General features: G+C 39.6%; 1 protein-coding gene and 1 non-coding gene across 7 annotated transcripts in view; both read right to left on the reverse strand.

Annotated features, from left to right (window-relative positions):
• LOC117483951 (partitioning defective 3 homolog) overlaps positions 1–23,702 on the reverse strand; it is a 284,671-nt gene extending 260,969 nt beyond the window's left edge. For all 6 annotated transcript variants that reach the window (XM_034132308.1, XM_034132309.1, XM_034132305.1 and 3 more), the window contains exon 1: positions 23,312–23,702. In XM_034132308.1, coding sequence (XP_033988199.1) covers positions 23,312–23,431 — 120 coding nt within the window. In that variant the 5' untranslated portion in view covers positions 23,432–23,702. The remainder of the gene's footprint in view (positions 1–23,311) is intronic.
• Positions 3,587–3,658, reverse strand: trnaw-cca. Its single transcript has one exon. It is a non-coding gene; the product is annotated as a tRNA-Trp (tRNA).
• Positions 23,703–24,048: the final 346 nt, after the last annotated feature.

Genomic DNA, 24,048 nt, shown 5'->3' on the forward strand with positions numbered 1-24,048 from the left:
CAATATATGGGTCAGTGGCCCAGTTACATTAAACAATATGTTATATTTAGAAAAAGAAAAAATTGCTCACAAAGCTGAAAAGAACCAAGTCTGTTAGTAAATCATTCTTCCTCCATACTTCTTTTTTTTTAATGGAAACAAGTTCAAGTTTCCCAACCAACTGGCAGAAATGTTCACTTGTCTAAAGAAACGTACATTTAAAAAAGGATTAATGTTAATTGTTTGCAAGACGGATATGATTGTAGCATATTAAAGGCTAAAAAATAAATATGTATATTTGTTTTGGCAAAGGGTTAACATCCCCCTACTCATTGGACTAAATGAGTGGCAGTATTAGTGCCAGATAGCTTAGAAAAGGATCAAGCTGTAATACAGGCCAGCCTACCAAACACAGAGCCAAATCCTGCAGCCTCTCAACTCAGAGACCCTCCAAATATCTGCCACACCCTGCTGTGTGGTTTGCCTGAGTCAGGGATTTGTAGTTCCTAAATCTTGTTTCTCTGGGACTACAACTGCACCTCACCCCTGATGGTGATAAGCACAACGTGGAAAGCTGAGCATCTGGTCTGGATAAAAAAAACAGGTCTGACTGCTCTCTCTCTCTGTGTGTGTGTGCGTGTGTGTGTGTGTGTGTGTGTGTGTGTGTGTGTGTGTGTGTGTGTGTGTGTGTGTGTGTGTGTGTGTGTGTGTGTGTGTGTGTGTGTGTGTGTGTGTGTGTGTGTACAGGCCAGACATGCTGCCTCATGGCTCAGCATGAGCTGGAGCTGCTGCTGCGATGAAGGTTTCACTAACAAATCGCATTGAGTACTTTCATTATGATACATCATTAAGCCAATTAAAGAGTGAACCTTCAGACAGGATGTGCCAATGATTAAGAGGCATGACAGTCTTTTTTTCTTTTGTTAAAAGAATAACCAGCTTAGTCAACATATGGCCACAATATTGGGCAGAAGCTATCAACATGTATAACTTAATAAATGGCAAAAAATGTGTGCTCGGAATTGACATAAAAATGTACCTTTTAATTAGTCAGGAACAAATATGTATAAATGAGGACTGGACCATGACATTTGGACAGCTCAGAGTCTGTGCTTTAGTGCAGATAGCATGTTGGCTTTCATCCCAAAGTCACTTTTTATGAGCATGTTTATTAGCAACGTGTCTGGAGGGCCAGGACAGGTAGCCTGTTAGGCCGCTCGCCAGTTTCATCCCATCTGAGACAAGTGGTCATTAGCAACAGCGGGAGGGATTTAAACACACATGCATGCACACACAGCTTACACACATTTACTGTCTTGGGCATCAAAGACTTCCGAGAACATGAGGAATGCATAAGTAACATGCTGGGTGCACTTTAGAGAGATTTACGTCTAATTCTACGTTCAATTATAAACATGAATGTGTTTGCTACCACAAATGTAAAAAAGAACATGAAGGGCATGGTATACACATAGTTATAATATCAATTCAGTTAAAATAATATGGCTAAATGGCTAACTAATGCCTTATGGCTTGATGAACAGGTAAGCTACACAAGGCAATGGGGCAGTAGAAGCGCCATTATTCTGTCTTAGCTGCCCTACTGAAGTGTCCTTAGCAAAACACAGATTCTTAGGCTAACAGCAGGACACCGTTATCTATGTGACCCTGATCTCTGACCTCCGTGTGAATGGGAAGAAGCAAAAGAACAATGTCCTTAAGGGGTCGATAAAGATTCTGTCAGTTTCAAATGCTTATCAGCAATTAACCAACAGAAGCAGAGGGTGAGGGTCTCATGTTACTAAGAGGACATTTTATTCTCAGACCCTAAGGGAGAAGTCCCATCCAGGCCATCTGCTCAGCTTTGGACTAAAAAGAGGAACAGTCAGATTTTGTGCAGACCTATCTGCATGTTACGGTTTTGTGGATAATGTAAAGTACAATGAAAAAATGTCATTTTTATTCTCATATATATGAAAATGACAAATATATATATTTATATAGGTTTGAACATTTGCAAAAATATAGGTTATATACAACAAGATCGAGACAATAAAAAGAGAACATTCTCATTGGAGCATATGAACATTTGATTTGTATAAGCGCCATACCAATATTCACAATAGCTGAAATTAATACTAAATCTCTGTCATTTTAAACTCGCAAAGACAACTCAACACTGTCTAATATTGACTGCAAGATTATGCTAATGGTCTGGGAATTGATGCAGTGCCTATAAGTTGAGTAAAACTAGTTGAGCACTGCACAACTCTCCGTCTACTCATAGAAGCAGCAGTCAGCACAATGTCAGCACACTTTTGTTTATTATTTCATAAGCACAGAGGTTATGCTTGCCAGATGGGACCTGCGAATGAGCCAAAAGAAACACAGACCACAGAGTGAATCACCAAGAACAGACAACCCACAGTGGGGAGATGTCACGACACACAGCTCTTTCGCAGGCTGCAGATGTGGAACACAGAGAGAGGTCACAGGAGGTTTTAGGATTTGTGTTTGTGTGTGTGCAGGAGGAGGAGCCTGGGCTCTTAATGTGAAACAAACATCATTAGGTAGACTACTTCTTGTTCTGTTCGAGTAGAAACATAATGCAAAGGGGTCATCTTCAAAATTGGTCAAACTGCAACTGAAATCCAATTAGCAGCTATGGAAAACAATGAACTCTGGAGATGTAGCAGCTCTTCCTGTCATCCTATCTGTGGATGGGGAGAATGCAGGATCAAGTGCTCAATGTCACATTTTTTAATGTAAAATATGAGACGAGGCTATTCATCTGCTTTTTGCCATGTAGGGAAAATACAAATCCAACGTCATTGTGTCGATATAGTTTAATACCGACATATATCTTGGCCATGGATGACCTAAAGTCATATCTTAATATTACTAAATGTCCATAGTGGCAATATTAGAGATTCATATTAACGTCACTTTAATGTGATCTCACAGAACATGGCCAGTCCAAAAACCCTGACGTGTACAAAGGAGTGTGCTGGTCGTGGTTTGTGAAGAATCAACTGTCCGTGATCATAAAACCCTCTCACACACACCTCACACTTTTGTGGGTGCGTGTGTTTAAACTGGTAAATGTACTACTCAATTGGTGATATAGAAATAGTAGTAATTGTTCTCTCTGAAGCATCTGTATTAAGGCAGTTTCCTCACCAGTTAAAAACTCCTTGTCATATCATTAAAATAGTGTTTTTGTTGCTTACCCTAATGGCAACAAACTTTGCAATTATTGGCAACTTTGGAGATCAATCTAAATATCAACACATTCTACTGTGTATTTACTTCAGAGTTTATGATATTTATACTGAACAGAGTATGCTGTAAATAATTAGTTAGGTCAGCTCTGTTTCAACTTGTGCAGCTCAGTCACACTATGCATGTCCGTCAAGGAAGAAAAAATTGTTTACAGCTCCTCTGTGGAAACATAAACACAGATATCAGAGCAGCCGGTGTAAATGGCAACATGAATGACCATGACACTAACCACTGACCCTCATTATCTCCTTTACCGGACTAACACCTTTTTTTGTTTTTTTGTTGAACTCCTAGGCCTCTGAACACTAAAGGCCTTGAAAACAACTGACCCTGACGTGATTTGAACACGCAACCTTCTGATCTGGAGTCAGACGCGCTACCGTTGCGCCACAAGGTCTAGATATCCATGGCAACAACTTTCATTTGGACAAGTCAATGAAGTCATAAAGTGGAGGCAAGGAGAAAAAGATGAAAGCTCCTTTATAAAGGATCACTAGCAAAAAAACATTGACGTCTGAAACTCACAGTGAAGTGATGGAGTCAAAAATACATGAGATGTAAACAATGGGAAAGAAAGCTGTCTAAAGAGAAAGACTAGACAGTCCAGATGTGTGTCTGTGAGGAGTGTGTGTTGCTGTGTACCCTGAGGCTATATCTTTCCTATTCTCAAGCAGAGCTCTGTTCACCAAAAACATCCAATAGCTGGTGATAATAAGTGATTGCTTTGACAAGAACTGACAAAGTGGAAGTGGAAGCATTGTGCCATAAGGGCTATCATATTTCAATTCGAGCCTAGATGTAACAGCTCTCTTGACAGTAATAAGTCTCTGGAGGATCTGGGTCTTTTGTGTATGTTCTCATGACTGCTGGACAAAAAAGAATGAAGCGCACTTAGTAAAGGTACATTTTACTAAACATACTATCCACAACTAATCATCTTCAAGGCATGCATGCTTTTCCCACATTGTTCTTATCATAACTGGAAAACTGTCTGATCATAGTTGCACACAAGATGAAATGATTCTAAGGACATTTTAAGGAAAAAGATTGTTTGATGATAATTGATAGCATCAGTACACTGTGTTACATAGCTAATGGTGTACACAATAGTACTTTACAGCAGTGGCCCTCTTCAGTCCCATGTTTTCAATGTATTTTTCCGCCGAGGAGCCTGCATTATGTAATTTGAGAAGCTTTCTACATTAGGTGAGCCCAGTGCTTCACACAACAGAGAACTGTCATTATAAGCACAATGACCTCTGACTCAGGCATTTAAAAACAGCTTAACCGATCTAGTCAATGAAGAAAAGCAAGCCAGAGAATCATAGACCGAGCTGGAGAATCCCTTCAGGTGAGAAAGTAAGTTCTCCTTTTTTAAAGAGTTATATAATTGAGATGGATGGAGAAAAAAAGCAAGAAAGGAAAACATAGTAAGTCCATCACCTTGCAGCCATATGCGGTCATATCTGATTTTACATCTGTGAGTTGTATTCAAACAAAGTAAGGGAAATTCAATCGTCTCAAACAGATCCAGATGAAGAGTTTAACAAATAAAAACAGTATCACTATCCTGTATGCACTACATGCACAGAATGTAATAACAGGAAATTGACGAGACTTGGTCGAAAAATACACTCTGCAGCACTCAGTCCCAAACCATAAAACACATATTTGTCTATAGCTTGACTTTTGGGTTTGATTTCTTTTTTGTCAAGAAGATTTCAGAGCTTCTTTCCTGGACATGAAGACGCTGAGCTAAAACCCCCAGAAATGTAAACATGCCAGATCAGATTGAACATGAATCTATATTCTATGTATATCACTCTGTATCAGCCAAACGATGTGTCTCTATTAAACATACACTATTATATTTAAACATAGTTCAAACTGATAGGGTTTACAATTTCAGGAGAGTGCTGTGATGCAGCAGTTGCATATGCGACTCATTTCAAAGGGCTGTATGTTCAAATAATGTTCAGGTGAGTGAGCTGCAGCAAAGCCTTAAAAGATCAAAGCTATAAACCTAAACAACCTTCTCATCTGATACTTATAAGCATAGCCTATTTCTTCTTCCCCTCTATGATTTTGTAATTTGAAGTTGTGTAATGACTGTGTTGATGGAATATTATCAGAACCCATACTGACAAGCAGCCAAGAGCTGTTGAGTTTACTTTCTGTTTGTTCTACAATTTAGAAGACAGCCAAATGATGTGTCATGCAAACACAGATAAAAGCATGACGTTATCTAGATCAATAACTTGAAATCCAGGTCAGGATTATCACCACATAATGGCGTGTCTCCCTTGGTTTTTTATCCTGGGTTAATGTGCTACCTAATGTGTCAATACTACATGTTATTGTGCGTTTAATCTGCTTGAGCATTTATCATGTTAAGTATCAAAGTATTCTCCTATAGTGCTGTCTACTGTCATATGATAATGAATATGCTTACATTTACTATGCAAACATTGCATAGGATTTGTATCCATCATTAATCCAGACAAAGGTTTGCTGAGCATGTCACTTCTTCCTTCTGAAAATGATTCACAGGTGGCTGAGCATATTGCATTTGTATTATCCAAGCCCAATTTCTCATGATTATGATTTCATTATGTTAGAATTCTGACATACGAATCTCAATAAATCTGGGTAGAGATGAGGGCCAACATGACACAGCAACTTCATTCAATCCAGTTTCACTTCAGGCTTGGTTTGAGATGTCAGGAAATCAAACAGATTGAATGTGATCATTAAGAATTATGGGATAATTATCTTTGAGTCATGACCATTTTTCCCAAAATCATGAGAAAATAAGTCACTACTTTTTAGTAACAGGCAGTTATTATTTTATTTCAAATGAATGCAATCTGCTTCTGCAACTTAGTGTGTCAACTCTAAGAGCAGCGTCAGGAAGAAACACACATGGCCACTTAGCCACTTGGCTGTTTTTCTGTTCACTGTATTGAAGCTTGGCAGCAACAGCATTCAAAGCCAAGAGCTGTCAGAAACGCAAGGCTCACACACACCGTCAGCAGCCTGCTAGTGCATGTGTGCAGGCGCGTTTCTTTGCATAGGGTCATGGAAAAAGACTTCCTGCATTATTGTCACTTGTTTGGATTAATTGTATAGTTGTGTAGAAATGCTGGAATACAGCATTATTGAAGCTAGGTCATGACCTACTAAGTCTATACAGGCAGAAAACTGGAGACATGATTTGTCTCCAGAACGAAAGAACAGCCGCACACTTTTGCTGCAAACACAAAGGGACAATCCGTAAATCGCGGTCACAGAGTCTATATATCATCCAACAAAACACCTTGTCTTCATAATATTCAAAATCGGATTACCCAATGTTGTCAACTGAGTATTCCAAACAGAATTAAAAAGTGTAACTTTCAGTCTACCCACACACAGCAGAAATACTGTGCTCCTGTTGGTTTCATCACTTCTCCACAGGAGCGCCAGCAGGAACATATGAAGTTGACAATATTGAGTATGTCATCTCTTCACACTGTGAATACTCTAACACTTACTACTAAAACACTGCTTTCTCCTGTCTGCCAATAGACTAACCTTTGAAAACCTCAGAATGTTTGCACCACATCATTTTCATGCCTTAACAGATCCATCATGTTATTTGCATGTATCTCAAATGATCTACCAAATAAGAAAAAGAAGAAGAGGAAGAAGAAAACAAAAGGATAAAAGCAGGGGAAGAGAGGAGAAAACTAATTACAGGAAACAAGAGGGAGAGTCTAAAAAAAGAGATGAAGAGAAGGAGGGGAGACAGCAAAGGAAGGTGAAGAGAGGAAAAGTAGTTTAAGAGAGAATAAAAAAGCTGTTGAAAGAAAGCACCGGAGGCTGTGCTGCAAGGTTAAATGTAATGAGCTCAGTGTTTATCGACGAGTGAATTAGGGACACAATTACACCAGGGAGAGAGGACATTTTCTCACACAACACACACACATGGTAATTTCAGAACTTGCTGATACCTGAAACAAGACTGTAACGCAATGCAACCTCAATACATCTCATTCTCTCTGCTGTGCATGAAGAAAAGGTGCCACTAAGATGACAATAACCAGGAGGGTCGATTCAAACAAGCTTAGAGCTTCAAGTGTGAAGAATGTGGAGACATTTTTCAATCACAGCACTTTTCTTCATGGTGTTGTTCCTGCACTATTTTTTATTCCATATTTTTATTTTGGTGTTTTCTCCTCTCTATGATGTGTCATCATGACATGAGGCAGCAAAAAGAAACAAATGGCAATAAATGAATATTCACTATCCTATCAGTTTTCCGACATCACTGTGGTTCAGTCTTAGATGCAAGGTGATGTAAAGTGGCATTGTATCTCTTTGACTGCCCCTCCTTTCCCTCTGTCCAATACCGTTACTGAGGCTGTTCTCATTAAAGTCAGAGAGTGATGGAGTAGAGCCCATCAATCTTACTTTAGGACCACCACAGTTGAAGGCTTGTGGTACGAGTGAAAAGGAGGGGGGCTAGGGTGCAGCATGTGGTCTGTAAGTGAGGATGAAGGGGTGCAGACCCTAGTAGTGTCTGGTTTTCAAATCACCCCAAGGTTAGGAGATTTCAATCAACACGTCATTACTTAAAATTTTACGCGGGTTTGGGAAAGTAAGCTGATGACAGCACAGGATTGCTGTAGGATTGCCAAAGCCTATTCTGAAACGATTTGTTATACAATCTGACGGACATAAAGTTGAATATGCAGGCTTTTATGCTCTTTGACTCATACGATCAGCATAAGAAGGCAGATTTGGACAAACAATAAATAACTAAGGAATAATTAGAATGTTGCACTAGATCAACTCTGACCAATCAGGTAGGATAATTTCAAGGGTAAACCGGGGAAACAGACTGAAACGAGGTGATGAAAGTTTAAGTGCCTAGGGCATTGGCAAAGAGGAAGGTTCCTGGGAAATCTGTTAGGATGACAGACACTGAGAGTAAGGAACCGGCTCAACCAGATCATTCACCTAAACCTGCACATACACGGAAACATAGGTACACTTACACACCCACACTCTCTGCAGCACGCCATTAACACGTTACAGAACAACATGAATTTGTAAAAAGGTTACCATGTATGACGGCTGTAAAATGAGGATGTTTACATAGCCTTGGCCTGTGAAAGTATTCAAATTCATTAGTATACACAAACCTCTCAGAGGTCTTGCTCTATCAGAGGTACAACAGCCAGCAGACTCTATGGTGTAATGTGATCTAAGATACCCAACACCCACTGCAAGACAGCCTGCAAAGAAAATCTACTGAGTTCTGACAATACCAGTCACTTTCTTTCTTTGATAACAGGAATTTAAAACCAAAACCCATTGCAATCTCCAGTAAATCTCTGTACAGATGCTTACAGTAAACTGTGAACTATTTCAAGAGTTATGCCAGGTAGGCCTAGACAACAGCAAATACATAAAAGCGGGATGCACAATAATCAAAGACATTCTCCTCAGAGAAAGGTAAGCATTTAGAAATAGCACTCTTCTATAATGCCAGTAGAAAAAAAACATGTCCAATAAACATAATTCTAATTAAATGCAGTCAAATGCATTTCCATTCATTCATCTTAATCATATCTGGCACATGCTTTGGAGAAGTGAGGATCTGCTTGCAGGAAGCATATGCTATTTGCAGTCTCCTAGCCTCAGGCATAACTGATCCCTAATCATAGGTTGTGAGATGGCTGGCCTTTCAGTAGTAAGTCACCATCTTCACAGAAAACAAAGAAGGAGCAGAATTCCATCTGTTATCAATGTACTGTAACTCATACCATAGCAAGAGGAGAAGGAACCTAGGGATGTCCCGATCACCTTTTTTTGCTCCCGATCCGATTCCGATCATTTGATTTTGACAATCTGCCGATACCGATTTTTCCCGATCCGATCTTTATGCAATGCATTAAGAGAAAAAAAAGGTAACAGATAACGGCTGGTCATCCAACGCGATGAATTCAGCTATCTTGGCTGTTCTTTTTTTGGCCTTTTCACTGTTCTGGGGCAGCTTCTCTTTCCTTTTAAAAGTCTCTGAAAGTGTCGGTTGTTTCAGTGCCGTTACCTGAATGGCCGCTGTGTACTCGTTGTGTTGTTGTTGGTGTTTGTTTCTCAGGTGGCGTATTAGATTGGTCGTGTTGAACGTAGCTCTGTTCTTTCCACCACGCGGAACCTCCGCCTTGCAAACATTGCATCTGGCTGTTACACTGCCTTCGCTTTCAATTTTATAATACTTCCAAACTCCTGACATTTTCTCTGTCCCGACTCCCGAGTCACCAGCTGAACGTAGCCTCTTGTTAGCTTACTGCTACTATTAGACACTGCGCCCTGCCCACTCTGTTGCCAGATTTGAGAGAAATAAGCAACCAGGTCTATAAAAACAAGCCCAAAAGAAGCAACACATACATGATGTTGTGTAATTTTAAACCAAAACTAAGGCCTCAGGATGACTTTAAGACGTGAACATGGTCATTTTAGTTTTGTAACATTAAATAAAATAATAAAAATATTTTATAAAAAAAAAAAAAAAAATCCCGATCCCCGATTTTTTTCTCCCGATTCCGATCTTTTGAAAATCACGTGATCGGCTCCGATCCCCGATCACGTGATCGGATCGGGACATCTCTAGAACCCATGATTACCCATGATAACTTCATGTCAGCCTGACGTTTCTCTCGTTTGTTTTGGGGGAGAGGAAATAGTACTTGGCTTCTCATTGTAAACATTTGAATAAGACATATGTCTGAGTCAATATCCCGAAGAAACTTGCTTAGGAATACAAGAGGCAGTTTTTTTATATACCGTAATGACTGGTCTGCAGTGCATCTATTAATTATTTTTTAAAGAAATATATATAAAGAACTGTGACCAGTGACCACACAGTAAGGTCAGAACAAACACATGAATGCACTGTGACTGACCCCAATAACATTTAAATAGTTCCCATGTCATGTCATCATTAGTCTGGACTGAATGACCCCATTTCAGGGTCCAAGCAACTACTAATCATACCGCAACATGTTCTGAGACAAGAACATGGCAGTCTAGGACTTCTGTGCAAAGATAAATCAGTAACTTTACATATTCATCAGTAAAATCTCCATGTTGTCAACAGAACCAGATGAGCTGAGTTTACAAGTCATTTGCAGGCAGCGAATTACACAGTGTCAAACTAAGAAAATGAAAATGTGTATAGTGTGCTCCAAGCTTAGTGATTTGGGATAACATTGTGGTGCATCTATTTAAACACCAACCTGCACATTTCTGAACATCATTGATTATATCAGTCTATTCAAATTAATATACAAAGGCAGGGAATGCCAGTTTATATGTACAGTATAAAAAGGAAACATTTTAATTTTCAAATGAAATGTGCCAAAAAGAAGAAAGAGCATGTACCTGCTGCCATGACATGTTTGTACTTTTGCATGCTTTCATCTTGCAAACATAAAAGTATAAAATCAACAGACCATAACATCATCAAACAACTTGAAATCACTAGTATTATAAATCTTTCAGAGCACCAAGATTGCAGTCAGATATCAGCCTTTCCAGAGGGGCCATCCATGCAGCAAAGCAGTGTCAGGAGGCTGTTTCTTTGAGTTTGATGTGGCTCTACTTAGGTGTCCATGAGACAAACAACAAACCATTCATCATGCTATTGCTCCTCTGGGTGCTTGTCAAATCAAATCAAAGGCATCTCCATCAGCATGACAAAAAGACTGAGTCATCTCGGAATTATTTTTGATGAAAAACTCTGTAGCCTTGGGCTGCAATCAGTTCACTGTCCTTTTTGAAGAGCAATAAAGGACTAGTTCACTTACTCAATAAGCCATGCACAATGAAGATACAGCCAAGGTTGAATAGCAGTACATAAAGTTAGAGCAAAACAAAAAAGATAAATGGCATCAGCAAACTGAAACTAGATGTCCGTGCATGTTTAGAAAATGAGCAGAGAAAGAGTGGTTTAGCAATTGTCAGCTAGTTTTCCAAAGTGAGAAGTGAACATTTTCAATCACCAATATTCATAATTGATAGGTATGCTGAATTGGAACACCGGCAACAACCAATTTCAGGCCTCAACTGGTTCAATATTTCGATGCTGAAATATAATTACTTTGGGTTAAACCACACTAACTCCTGACTACACTCGTACACTTCCACTAACGCACATTTGAAACAGTGCCCTGAGAACTATTAAGAGAGAATTCACAGAAAGGGAAGTCCTAGCTTTGATTTTGAATACTTTAAGCTCCAGATCACAAAATCTGTCGAAACCTTTCCGTTGGGTTCATCAACTTCACAAAGACAGGAATCCACTTCAGCAAAGCAAACTTTTTTATCACTTTTATCACTTTGTAGTTAAGTAATTACTAAGACACATAAGGCAAAAATGGAAATTAAAGGAAGATTATCTATCACAGGGAGGAGAGATTACGCGGTTATTTAGCAAAGGAAATGAAAAATTGCCCTCAGCTTGACAGAAGAACAACAATTTAAGTTGACAACATAATAGATTCCAGACCGGTAGGGAATGGTTCAATAGGGTAATTATAGAAGATCCAGACATGTGTGCTTTAAAGGACAATAGCCACGTCTTTTTGACACAATGCTATTTTTGAGTATTGGTAAATTAATCAGGATGAATTATATTTCCGGGAACTGCTGTTTCTACCAGCATGAAATAATTGAGCTCTACTGATAATGAATACTGAATAAAAAATGAATGTTGTAATGTCCTAAAGTCAAACCTAGTTTAGAGTTAAAATCATGGTTGAAAAATATCTTGGAATAAGATATTTTCCTTCCCTTACTTTAGTTTGTGAGTCTCAACACACATAATAGAAAATGCATTAGGTCCTGATGTAGCCTGGATCATTGATATGGTCAGATCACTAGTTAGTATTTTAGTGTACTGCAAGTATACTTGTATATTGGAGATTAGGACCAAATGACCATGATGCTACACAGACACTGAATTAGTAAAGGCTCTTTAAATGTAGTCCATCCTTCAAGCTCATCTAATGAAATCAAAATGTAGGTTGAACAGTGTTTGATAAAAGCTTAGTGGAGCTACAGACTATACACAACCATGCTTATTTACTTTATCCATTGAAAGAAAATACTTTGTGTGTTCATGTGCTAGAGGGTTCAATGACCCAGAGTGCATTAGTAGGATCAAAAGCCAATGACAGACAAAGCCGCAGGACCATTTTGATATTGTATATGCTTTTTCAACTCTTACATTGCACAATCAAGTCATTATAATCCTTCCAAAAAAAGAATAGAACCCCACATAAATCATTTAACAACTAATTATCGTTTGTATTATCCTACCTAGTGTGTGGTAGTAGCACTGTACTTCTTCTCAAGCTCTGTTTTTCCAAACATTTGACCCACTTAAGTATTTTCCTAGCAAGACACTCAATTCATAAAGGGCTACTACTTTTTATGAAGCAGCCCACATCCACATTTGTCAGGCTTTTCATGTTTAGACGATATAATGTATATGCATAAGCTAGCCAACAGATAATTGGGAATATACACAGAATCATTATGCTTTGTTGTGAGCCCCTCACAGTCAAAGACAATTCATTTTGACTTACATAAAACTGTTAATGGGGTTAAAAACCACAATAGATTTAAGAGGATTCAGAAAGACAAATTTAACATAAATGGAAAGACTCACTTTTTGACCTTTTCTACAGAGGAGAAGGTTGTCATGCAGACACAAATTATATTATGAAAAAGAAGATAAAAGACAAAACAGAAAAGAGAAAATGTGTTGTCCAAGTGGCTAGATAGACCTGCAGCAACAGTGTGTGAAGTAGCCTTAGAAGTGAAACAGTCTCTGTAACAAAGGCTTAGCTAATACAGAAAGTGTTTTGTTGTTCAAATGTTATAAATAAATAAAAAGTTATTATGTGGAGTGTGTAAGAGGTGGTTTACAGTGTAAAACGCACGAAAAGTTATCCCCGAACTAAGACTCAGAGTAGCATTAGCTTTTTAGCTCATTAACAGGCAGCTAGTTTACAGCTAAAACGTTAGCATTTAGGTTAGCTAGCTATGGAAGAAAGTCAACACTTAGCAAAGAGTCAGATAGCCTGCAGATAAAACTGTATCTATATCTAAGAAAAGTAAATGATAGACTTACATTTGTCTGCTGGCCAGTAACACAAAAAAATATATATATATATATTCCTTTTTGCAGCAAGAAACATGATGTCGAGGCAGGTCCCATGCATGGTTCTCTGTCATGGTCCCCTGAAAGAGCTAAATGGTATGGGCCCATCGTTAAAGTTATTAGTTCCACCTGTGCCATTCTTGCCATGAAAGAAAAAGATAATTTAAAAATAATTTAATTTTAATGTCTAATTTTAAAAAGGAATAAAAACAATATATGTGGAGTAATAAGCTTTTCGAATGAATTTTTATTTTTATTTTTCCTCATTAAATCACTTAATGTTCCCCATTCACAATGTCTCTTACAAAACGGCAATATTTAATATAGGCCCTTTATACCTACACACAAGTAGGCCTACTATGAACTGTGCTTATATCTGACCAGCTAACGGAAGATCCAATAATTATTAGCGATTTATTACCATACATTCACATTTTGTAATGTGTCACTTTTCTTTGTACAGACACAGCCATTAACAATAATTGAAGGTGTAATAATAGAGTATAGCAGCAACAAATACATATTTTGTGCTAAAAACCACATAGCTACTCATCATAACACATCATAACAGGAAAGGGTCTTTGCAGAACATCTCCCCATTCATGCATGATGGGAAAAAAAGCCTACATAAGACATTTATCAGGTGATTCCTCTGAAAGACAATCTTTTAAAGGTCTTATCTTAATCTTTGACAAGCACCCCATGCTTGTGCTTCAGTAATGAGTTCACTTTGACTGCAATCTTCGTGGCCACCGAAATAAGCTGTTGACAAAACAGCGGATCACACCCAAGAGAGCCTGGCGTGGCCTGCATGTCGAAACACCGCAAACCACATAGTTGGCCTTTGCTACAACTTGCTCACAGTTGGATATAGCTGGAGGCAGGAATTGTCATTTCACTGAGAGGTGGGATGAGAAAAACAAGATGAGCAACCCAAGGCTCTTCAGAAGGCTACTGTACTCAAAACAAACAAACTCTGATTAAGTCTTATACAAATTACTGAATTAAATAAATCCACATATTGTCGTTGTCAATTACCCAACTATGTTATTATTTGGAACAATACTTATTAATGGATAAGTGAAACACATGTGTACAACACTCAACACCATACAGAAAGAAGCATTTGGGTTGTTAATGGAAACCCAACCACTTCCTTGACACAGTGATCAATCAAGCATGTCATATGAACCATCAAACCATTGTCCTACAGCTCTTAAAACAAGGGTAAGTTGGAGTGTGTTTTTTCTTCAAACAGGCATACTGCTTTGAGAGCAGAAATATTCTTGGTTGTTGAGTTAGATGTTGATGAAGAAAGAGTGTTATTTATTTTCTGGCAGAGAATAATTAAAGCCAAACTGACCAGTTACCCTAACTGACCCTATACAAAAATATTCTTATTTTCCCATACCATTTAAGTTTGCCAGACAACAAAGCTGTGTTTCCTTGGCTGCCTTCTCCTATTGAAGTTGAAGTAAACCGATTGGATTAATTCTGCCTCCAGAGCAGCTCTGCCTCTGAGAAAAGATTGTATAATTCTAACTTTAATCTATAAAAGCTTGGGAAAAGCTTCTCCGATTCACAAAGCAAAGTTTGGGAAGCTTGTCCTGAGAAAAAGTGGAGTTACAGCAGCCTACTGTATACCATAATTGAATGGGCAAGTAATTTCTGTGTGTATTTTAAGAGCAGAAACAGGGCGGCCCCATGTTAAGACGTGCAAAGTGTAGACAGTGGAAGCTGTCAGGACAGCTTTTAAGAACGTGTTCGGGTAGTTGAAAGTGCTTTTCCATCTTAGCAGCATTAGCAAGTATAATATTGGCCCTTTCTGCTTGAAATACATTTCTTTTAACAGCTTGTCACCTTGCTCATACTTTCCATTTGACTATATTTACAAAAACAATATAGGTTATGTAGTCCATCTTCCAACTAAATCCAATGATAACAGAAGCTAAACAATGTGTAAATGTTTCTTTATGAAGGTATATTGCCAATGCAAACACATCAGAATGTAGAGAGGGTGGTTCGACAGTACTGAGAGAAGTGGATTTATATTTTCTCAGCTCTCCATTAACAGTCCTGCAGCAACTTGCCCGACAAAATATTTAAAAAACAAAATTATCTTTTCAAATGCAGCAATGCAATAGAAATATGGCCAAAGAAACAACGCCTCTGATGAGCAGCTTCTCTAAAACCATAAACTGCAGGAGGGTTTCGTGTAACAAAAGATTACCACCCTTTCTGCCATGTTCAACTGTGTCTCATTGGCTGTGGTGAAACTAATTCCTCCCAAATGTGACCCATCAGCTACCAGCCAGGTCACCAGAATTACATGAAAGGAGCTTAATGCTAACCTTTCCCAAAGCAAACCCATTATCTTCTGATGACTAATCTGTGATAACAAACAGAAGCGTTAGAGCTACGACTGCGACCATGTGGCACAATGTGTGAGTGTGCGTGTGCGTGTGAGTGTGCGTGTGCGTGTGCGTGCGCGTGCGCGTGCGTGTGCGTGTGCGTGTGCGTGTGCGTGTGCGTGCCTTCAGATCAGAAGTTTGGGGGTTGAAATCATGTTGGGCTCAAACAGACTTTTCTTATGACAATGTAGGCAGCTGCAACAATCATTGGCACACCAACAGTTATTGAATACACATATTAAAAAGCAAGGGCATTTTGGAACCTCTCAATAACATCTCTAAGTCTAACATTCCTGAATCTATAAAGACAAGCCTTACACGACAAAAGCAGGGCTAAGTCATGCGACATCAAGTGCAGTAAGTTGCTGCCATTGTTTTGCTTCTAACCGTTCAGGCTAATGATTAGCCGGATTATCTTAACCAGTGGGTTAAGATAACAAAAAGGACCATTACAAGGCTGTGGCTGGGATAGAAGAAACACAAACTAGAAGCTATCTGGACCTTGTGTTTGATATGTCAGCATGGTCAAACCAACAAGAACTATGTCTGAAGGGAGCCACGTTATCTCTGAAAGAAAAAACAATCAATCATATGCCTAAATAGCCTAAATACACACTAATTAACCATGAACTTATTGCCCCACGGTGTATTATCCCTGCTTAATATGTAGATGTTTTGACAACAAGAGGAATTTCTATTATTTAGCTCCAAGGGCAGTGGATAAACACAGCATACCAAAAAATCAACTACACAAACCACATCAGCAGTGACAACAGAAACTGACCCTGAATGACCCAACACTGCTATATGTTGCTGGGAAACCGATCACGCAATGGCTTGGCATGGCTATGACATATTCAGACTTTGGCAGTTACCATAATGACATGTGGCCGGCTTGCAATGCTGTGTTTAGCCAGCAAAGACACGCACTCAAGTTCAGCATCCAGAGTATAGCGGATGTTTTGATCTCTGTAGTCACAAGTCCTTGTATGCAAACATACCATATATCAGCACCTGAGATGAAAGCTAGCCAGCAGGGAAGCCCTAAAGTCATCTGTTTGAGAAAGATAAGAACCTCAGTGTGGTGTCATTGTCCTTGGGGCTGTCCATGTGAGTAGGAAAGCTCGCCAGACAGTCGTTCAGCCAGACAGGTTGTACAGAAATTCTTTCAAATCCACCTCTACATTGACCCAAAGCAAAACCATTCATGTGTGTCGACCTAAGTCTGAAGAACCTGGAAGAACCAAACCAAGCCACTTTCAGCTATAATTCAGGCATTTATTTGTCTCAATAAGTAAGTAAGTTACATGGGACGGGCGTTACATGTAAACAATTTTGGTAAATGTTGGCCAAAATTCAAATTAATGAAACACACTTTAAAACAATGTCATATTTGGTTACAAGTCCTTTGCAGAGACAACCCACAGATATCAGACACTTGATATATTGCTCTGTCGGGCAGCCAGAAACTACTTCTTGCTTATTTAGAGGTCAAGTGGCTTACTTCAACAGTCAAGAATATCTCAATATCTGGCCATTTAACACATCCCCTTTATGCTTATGATCATTGTGCTTCACTGTCCAACAGCCCTTCTCTTTTTATCCAACATGAATGAAAATACTGTCATCCAAAAACCAGTCAGGCCACTTCCACCTCATAGTCTCTGTATATTTGCTTCGTCGAGCATAAAAATAACAAAAAGATACACGTCACTGTTCGGCTACTTATAGACTGCGCTGCATATTTTTCTCCAATGTTGAACTATACTTATTTTGAATTAGAACTTCAAGATCTCTTTTAGACCAGTATTTAACTACCAGTCTGCTCCTCTATTTACTGTCACCACTGTACTACAATAAACAGGCTGTTAGCAGCCTCTATGTGAAATTACAGGCTATTTGCATTGTGTAATCTCTATCATGCGAACAGTACAGTACATGTTGCTGCAGATTTTTGACATTGCATAAAGCACATACATTTGGATTTCGAACATGCTAGTTTTAAAGAACATGCTAAAGGTTGAGTAAACCACTGTCTTTGATCTCAGTAGACAAACTGAAGGGGGTACCGTGCAGGCCAGGAGTACTAAATACATTTCCGGCTGCTTGGGCAAACTTCAACTCGTGATATTGGAGCAGTGGGTGTGAGATGTTTAAGTCATAGACTGGCTGGCAACAATTCCCCTGGAAGGAGTTAGCACGAAACAAGGACACTGCCCAGTCGGCTGGAAGAAGAAAGGAAGAAAGAAAGATGAATATACAAGAGGCGGAAAAAAACAAAGGATAGGAAACTGAAGGAAAGCCAGTGGAGATCACAACTAGAGAGGTTATTGAGTCCACATTATTCTTTCCCTACTTTGTTCCCGGCTGTGGTAGAGATGAGCTCTTAAAAAATCTCTGCTGCTTGACCACAGATGAACCGACCTACTCCTGCTCAGTTAACATCAATCACAATACATCCCATCATCCTACAGAAGATATACAGCTCCGCCTTGTACTCTCCACTCACATGATAATACCCCAATTACCTTCAACTATTGTAATAATCCTGCTCATATACAGCAGCTCCTCTCCATTACATAAGCACTGAGCCACTGAGTGTAGTGAGCTAATGAGCAGTGACAACCCTTTCATTGCCACTTCCCTCTTTCTCTCAGTGCATCAAAGATGGCTGTTACCTGAGCATAGATGAAGATTCAAAACTATAGTTTTAGTGCAGGCAGAGGAGAGAAGTGGTGTTTTATTTGGAAGCAATTCACTATTTTGGACAGTTAAAACTGTCTACATGGCAACATTATTCCTTTTGTGAAAATGCCCGGACAAAAACAAATATATGTTGGAGGGTGTCCTATTTTTCACTCAATCAACAACACTTTGGTGCTTGTGTCCCACACAAATGCTGAGTTGTATAATGTTGCCCTGCAGCAGAAGAGCGTATATCCTGAGTTCTCAAACATTGCTAAAGGGTCTGACTTTCCAACACTGTGTTTGTTTCTCATCAGCAGAACTAAAAGTAACTCAACAGCCAATTTGCTTTGATCTGACAAGGAGCCTTGGGAAATGGGTCAGCAACAGACAGCCTGCTAGGTGTCAAGTCAGTGTGTTCATGTTGTCCTTCCAAGAAGCCGTACAAAAACATGTACTGATTATTTATTGGTCAACACCCCTCAGCCAATAAATCAATTCCTGTTGTGTATGATGCTGCCATCTGGTTCTCATAAGGGCTCAAAACATTTGACAGTAACACTCTCTATGGCACCCATGACTATAATGCATGATTAACATACTTAAATTGCATTTTAATCTGCTTAAAGCTCTGTATAAGTCTAGTCATACTCACTTGTAAATAGATAATGCCTCATAACAATCATCATAAGATATTATAAGAACATATTCATCAACCCATTTCTACATGGAATCCCAGTGGATGTTTGATCAATACATTTATTCATGGTAAATCAAATAATACCTACTTTATTTGAACAGTTATTGCCAATATTTCACAGTTATTGCCAAAAAGTCACTTTAGGTCAACCACTAGCCTTTCACCATGTTTTCCTTGATGTCACATGCATCTGTTTGTGCTATAAAGATAAAAACATCATTACATCAGAGACTTCAATCAATCAATCAATGTTTATTTATATAGCCCAATATCACAAATGTTACATTTGTCTCAGTGGACTTCACAGTTTGTACAGAATATCAGTATGACAATACGACACCCTCTGTCCTTGGACCCTCGCATCGTACAAGGAAAAACTTCCAATGAAACCCCACAGTTCAACGGGGAAAAATGGGAGAAACCTCAGGGAGAGCAACAGAGGAGGGATCCCTCTCCCAGGACGGACAGACGTGCAATAGATGCCGTGTGTAAATTGAAAAGATAATACATTTACAACATAGGTAGTCCAAATGTTTGGAAATGCATGTGTCTATAATAAGAAGATGAATCCACGAGGATATCAGACTTGTCTTGTACGTCCTTGAACCACAGGACACATGCTCATCATATGCTGCAGTTAGCCTATATGAAGCATATCATTAAAAAGGAGCAGTATAGAAATATGGGACTTTGTGTTTGTTTAGCCATCTCCCCTAAGGATATTCTGCAACTGTTTATTTTAACAACTTGACTTTGCTGTGACATGTCTGCAATCCTGAATTTGTGGAATTTTTTGAGGAAAAAAAGCTAATTATGTGCTTTAAGGCCTAAGCCTCCATTTAGGTGGAGTAACTGTGGGAAAGTATAGGAGACAAATAAGATCTAGAGATGCAGCTCTTCAAAGAGCCACAAATTATGGATCCAGAGACAGAATGTTTGAGTATTCTTTAGTTTTATGTCTCCGACGGTGTGCCAGATGTGAAACCAGACAGTTAGAGGATCAGTTAAGATCTGAACCTCCCTGTCTCATCCATGTATGCCAAAGGGAAAGCACACAAAATAACATCCTCATATTGGTTTAGCTTACATGGCTGAAAATGTGGTAAACACTTGACTGGCAATGTGCTGAAAACAACAGTCTTGGGAGAAGCACATCAGGATGAGAAGCTTGAAAAGCAATTTAGCATTAATCCTTCATGACTGTGCACACTGTAGACCAGATTGACTCTGGAGTTAATGGTGCTTGAGTGGATAATTGATGTGTGCTTCCTGGCCCCACTCAGACTGTGACAAAAGGCCTCAGCGTCCCCAGAGGAGATCAGGTACACCGGCACAGCTTGTGATAACACAGCTGATTCAGAGCAGACAATACTTCTAATGTCACAGATCACTGATATTACAGCCAACTAAGTATCACATAATTGCCACAGCAATACATGTGACATATATCTTTGCAACCTGAGATGATTCATACTTAATGAAGGGGTAGATAAGGACATAAGCACCAGGCAGAATGTACTCAGAGGCGAGTATAGAGTGCCACAGTGACGCGTCCTAAAACACGGAAGTAAGCTGCGCATGGGTTCCTTCGACAAAAAAGCAATGCAATTTCTCCATAGGATTTTGGAAAATAGCTCGAAATAAGGTCTGTGGTTGACACACATTTAAGAGATGGATCACGTTTTGTTCAGTCGGATAATCTCCACATGTCTACCCTACTTTTATAATTTTCGAATCATAAATCTAATCGATAGATTTATGATCGATAGGTTTATGATTAGAAAATTATAAAAGTAGGGTAGACATGTGGAGAGGACGCGTCACTGTGGCACTCTATATAGGAGAAAGGTAAAGAAGAGGCGGACATGAAGTATTTTTTGAAGAGGTAATGTAAAGCAGGAAGTGTGGGAAGTGTTTCTCTAATCAGTTTTTCTCCAGATAAATCAAGACATAATTGCGATGTTATGACAGCAACAAAAGAATTTCATCCTGATTTCCTCTCCAATTGCTTTTACAGCTAACCTGTTTGATGCGGTTCAACTGAACTGTGGTGGACTTTGGTTAGGTTTAATGTAACTTAGGTGCAGACCTATTTCAAGACACAAAATCTACATTTATAAAATGTCATGGTCCTTCCCTTATTAAAACAATCTAAGAACATATTGCTGCATTCAACAAGGCCTTCAGATCTCCATAGCAATTCTATCCTGCCACCAATTTCCCACACATGCACCAGTACTGCCTACACTTCTGTGTGCCACTTGTTCTGAAGCACTCTTCAGTTGCAGAATGGGCTTTTGCAATCAAAGGCTTCTGAAAATGTGACAGATGCCTCTTTCTCTTTTCATGTGTTCCTCTGTCCTTCATGCTAAAGCTGAATCAACCAACCTTACTGCTGTCTTGGATGAATTATGCATGTTTTATGTTCTGTTTTTATGGCAAAAGTACACAACGCTTGTGATTTTTGTTGCATTGAAAAAGCAGCCATAGTTAAGTGTTAAAGCAATGCTGTGTTGCTGTCAGCTGCAGGAAGATTATACAACTGAAGTGACCTATGTGCGATTGCATCTTCATGTAGTCCAAAGGTCTCGGCTGGTCTGTGTTACGTTTTATTGTTGACCCAGCGCCAAGTGTTCTCCAGAGGGGAAGACTACACATCTACATTTACAGTGCCACTGCATGGATCAATGGGCCAGTCGCCTCCATTCTGCTGAACCAAGGGAAATCATCAAGCACTGGTAAACAGAGGAGCAAATGTGTGTGTGTGGGAATGCGATTCCTAGTGTGTATAGGAGGAAGTGCTCTTTAAGAATGGGTGTTGATGTTGACCAACTTCGTCACTGTTTGCCATCAGTTGTGAAATCTACTACCGAGGCCATCCAGGAAGTTGAAAGTATTTCATCTGTCACTATGGAGCTGAGTGTACAGGTGTGACGTGAGCGTATACCAGAGGGAAGAACGTGTATATTGCTCATTACACAAGCAAGTTCCATCTAAATAGTCTATTATTTAAGGTTTTACAAAGTTAAAACAGCATTAACATGACTCCAATGGTTATACCACTGACTGGCAAAGAGGAAAATGCTGTCACTAACCTTGGGACCAGTAGCCTACCAAGCTTTAATTCATTCATTAGTCATTGAATGGGCAGCCACTAAAATCCCACAAAGGGAAAGTAATCATGGGTCCTAGCCGGGTGATTCAAATGTGGCACAGGGGTTTCACACGTCATTTAAGAGATGAAACTTGAATGAACTTTTTTGTAATTGCAAAGAGTAATGAGTGCAAAGCCATGTTACACTATCAATACACATGGTGGTTACTCCATTGGCCTATTACCATGTTTTACATAAAAGTGATTAACTGTGTTGGTAGAGAGACACAAATGCACACATGTGAGTGTAGTGTCTAACAGTGGAACTACACTATAGTAAATTGCAATCTAATAGTCCTTGGATAATGTGTGTAGTAGACAGTTAAGACTATGTGTTAAAACATATAGTATTTATTTTTGTCTGGTTGCACACACGCCTTTACTGTGCCATTCTAAAAAGCAGTAGTACTGCTTTCACTTTGGCACAGTTACACACAAACCGCGGGTTATTTTGGTTCCATTCCATCCTCATTGCTCCACTGTATGAACTCACATCCCTGCCAACACAACTAAAAGGGAACATTTCCAGTGTTTCCTGAACGTTTTGGATGGCCAACCAAACAGACACACAAGAGACCAGAAAGAGAGCTCTTTAGCTTCACAACTTTTTGATTCCTTGTGGAGGAAACAGTGAACTACCACGAATAAAGTAATCACGATTTGTCATCTCCTTTGTGATAACAATGACAAGCTTCCCACTTTGTTTCCACAAGGGCCCCCCTGGGGGTCCCAACTGGCTCCGATTCTAAAGGGACAGCCGCTGGCTCTCCTCTGCCCACCTCCTGTCTCTTCCTTAGCCCGTGGAAAGCGCCATGTTGAGGCTCCGGTGTTGATACAGCGTGCTACAACAGCACACCGGGGCAGGGCTGTGTGGGAAAGGAGCTTACCTTTGCGATCGCCTTCTTATACCTCATAGCCGCTTGTTCGATAAGGCTTTCGACTTTTATATTCCCATCTCCACACGGAACGACCACCCGGGTCCTCCCGAAACACACCGTCACTTTCATTTTCCGCTGCGTTAATTCCAATGAGGAAAAAGCAGCGTAAAGACGACAATAAACATCCCCGGTGCGCGAAAACTAGATCCACAGTTGTCGAGAAGAAGTCGAAAAGTAGTTGTCTTTGTGTCCTCCTCCGAGAAGCCCAGCAGTAGATCCAGCGGCGGGGCTGGGTGGCGTCCTCCCTGTGTGCCGTGTTGACTCACTTGCACAAAGTTCCCAACAATCCAGCCAGAGCGCACCACTGCACTGACACTGCGAGCGCGCGCCCACATGTCAGAGCAGGCTCTAAGAATGTTTCCAGCAGCAGCCAACACAATGCAGGTTGGAGGCAAACCCATCGAAAGTCCAATTACTTGCTTTTTTATCATAAAAGGTTGCGTAACACTTGGATTTGCAAAAAAAAATTCCACTGGTATAATATGGAAATCGTATACAATAGAGAGATTAGGAACCTATTGTTGTTGATTTCATGATTAATAGCCACTTTGACTGCATTAAACCACCTTTTTATGTTTAGTTGTGTTGGTGACTTTAATTCAAATGTGAGAGCCAGAGAATTATGGGGTCCTTAAAATTAATGTGGCTAGGGCTGGATTAACCTGCAAAAGGGTCCCCTAACACAC

The sequence above is a fragment of the Trematomus bernacchii genome, unplaced genomic scaffold, assembly GCF_902827165.1.
Source record: "Trematomus bernacchii unplaced genomic scaffold, fTreBer1.1, whole genome shotgun sequence".
NCBI classification, from domain to species: domain Eukaryota; kingdom Metazoa; phylum Chordata; class Actinopteri; order Perciformes; family Nototheniidae; genus Trematomus; species Trematomus bernacchii.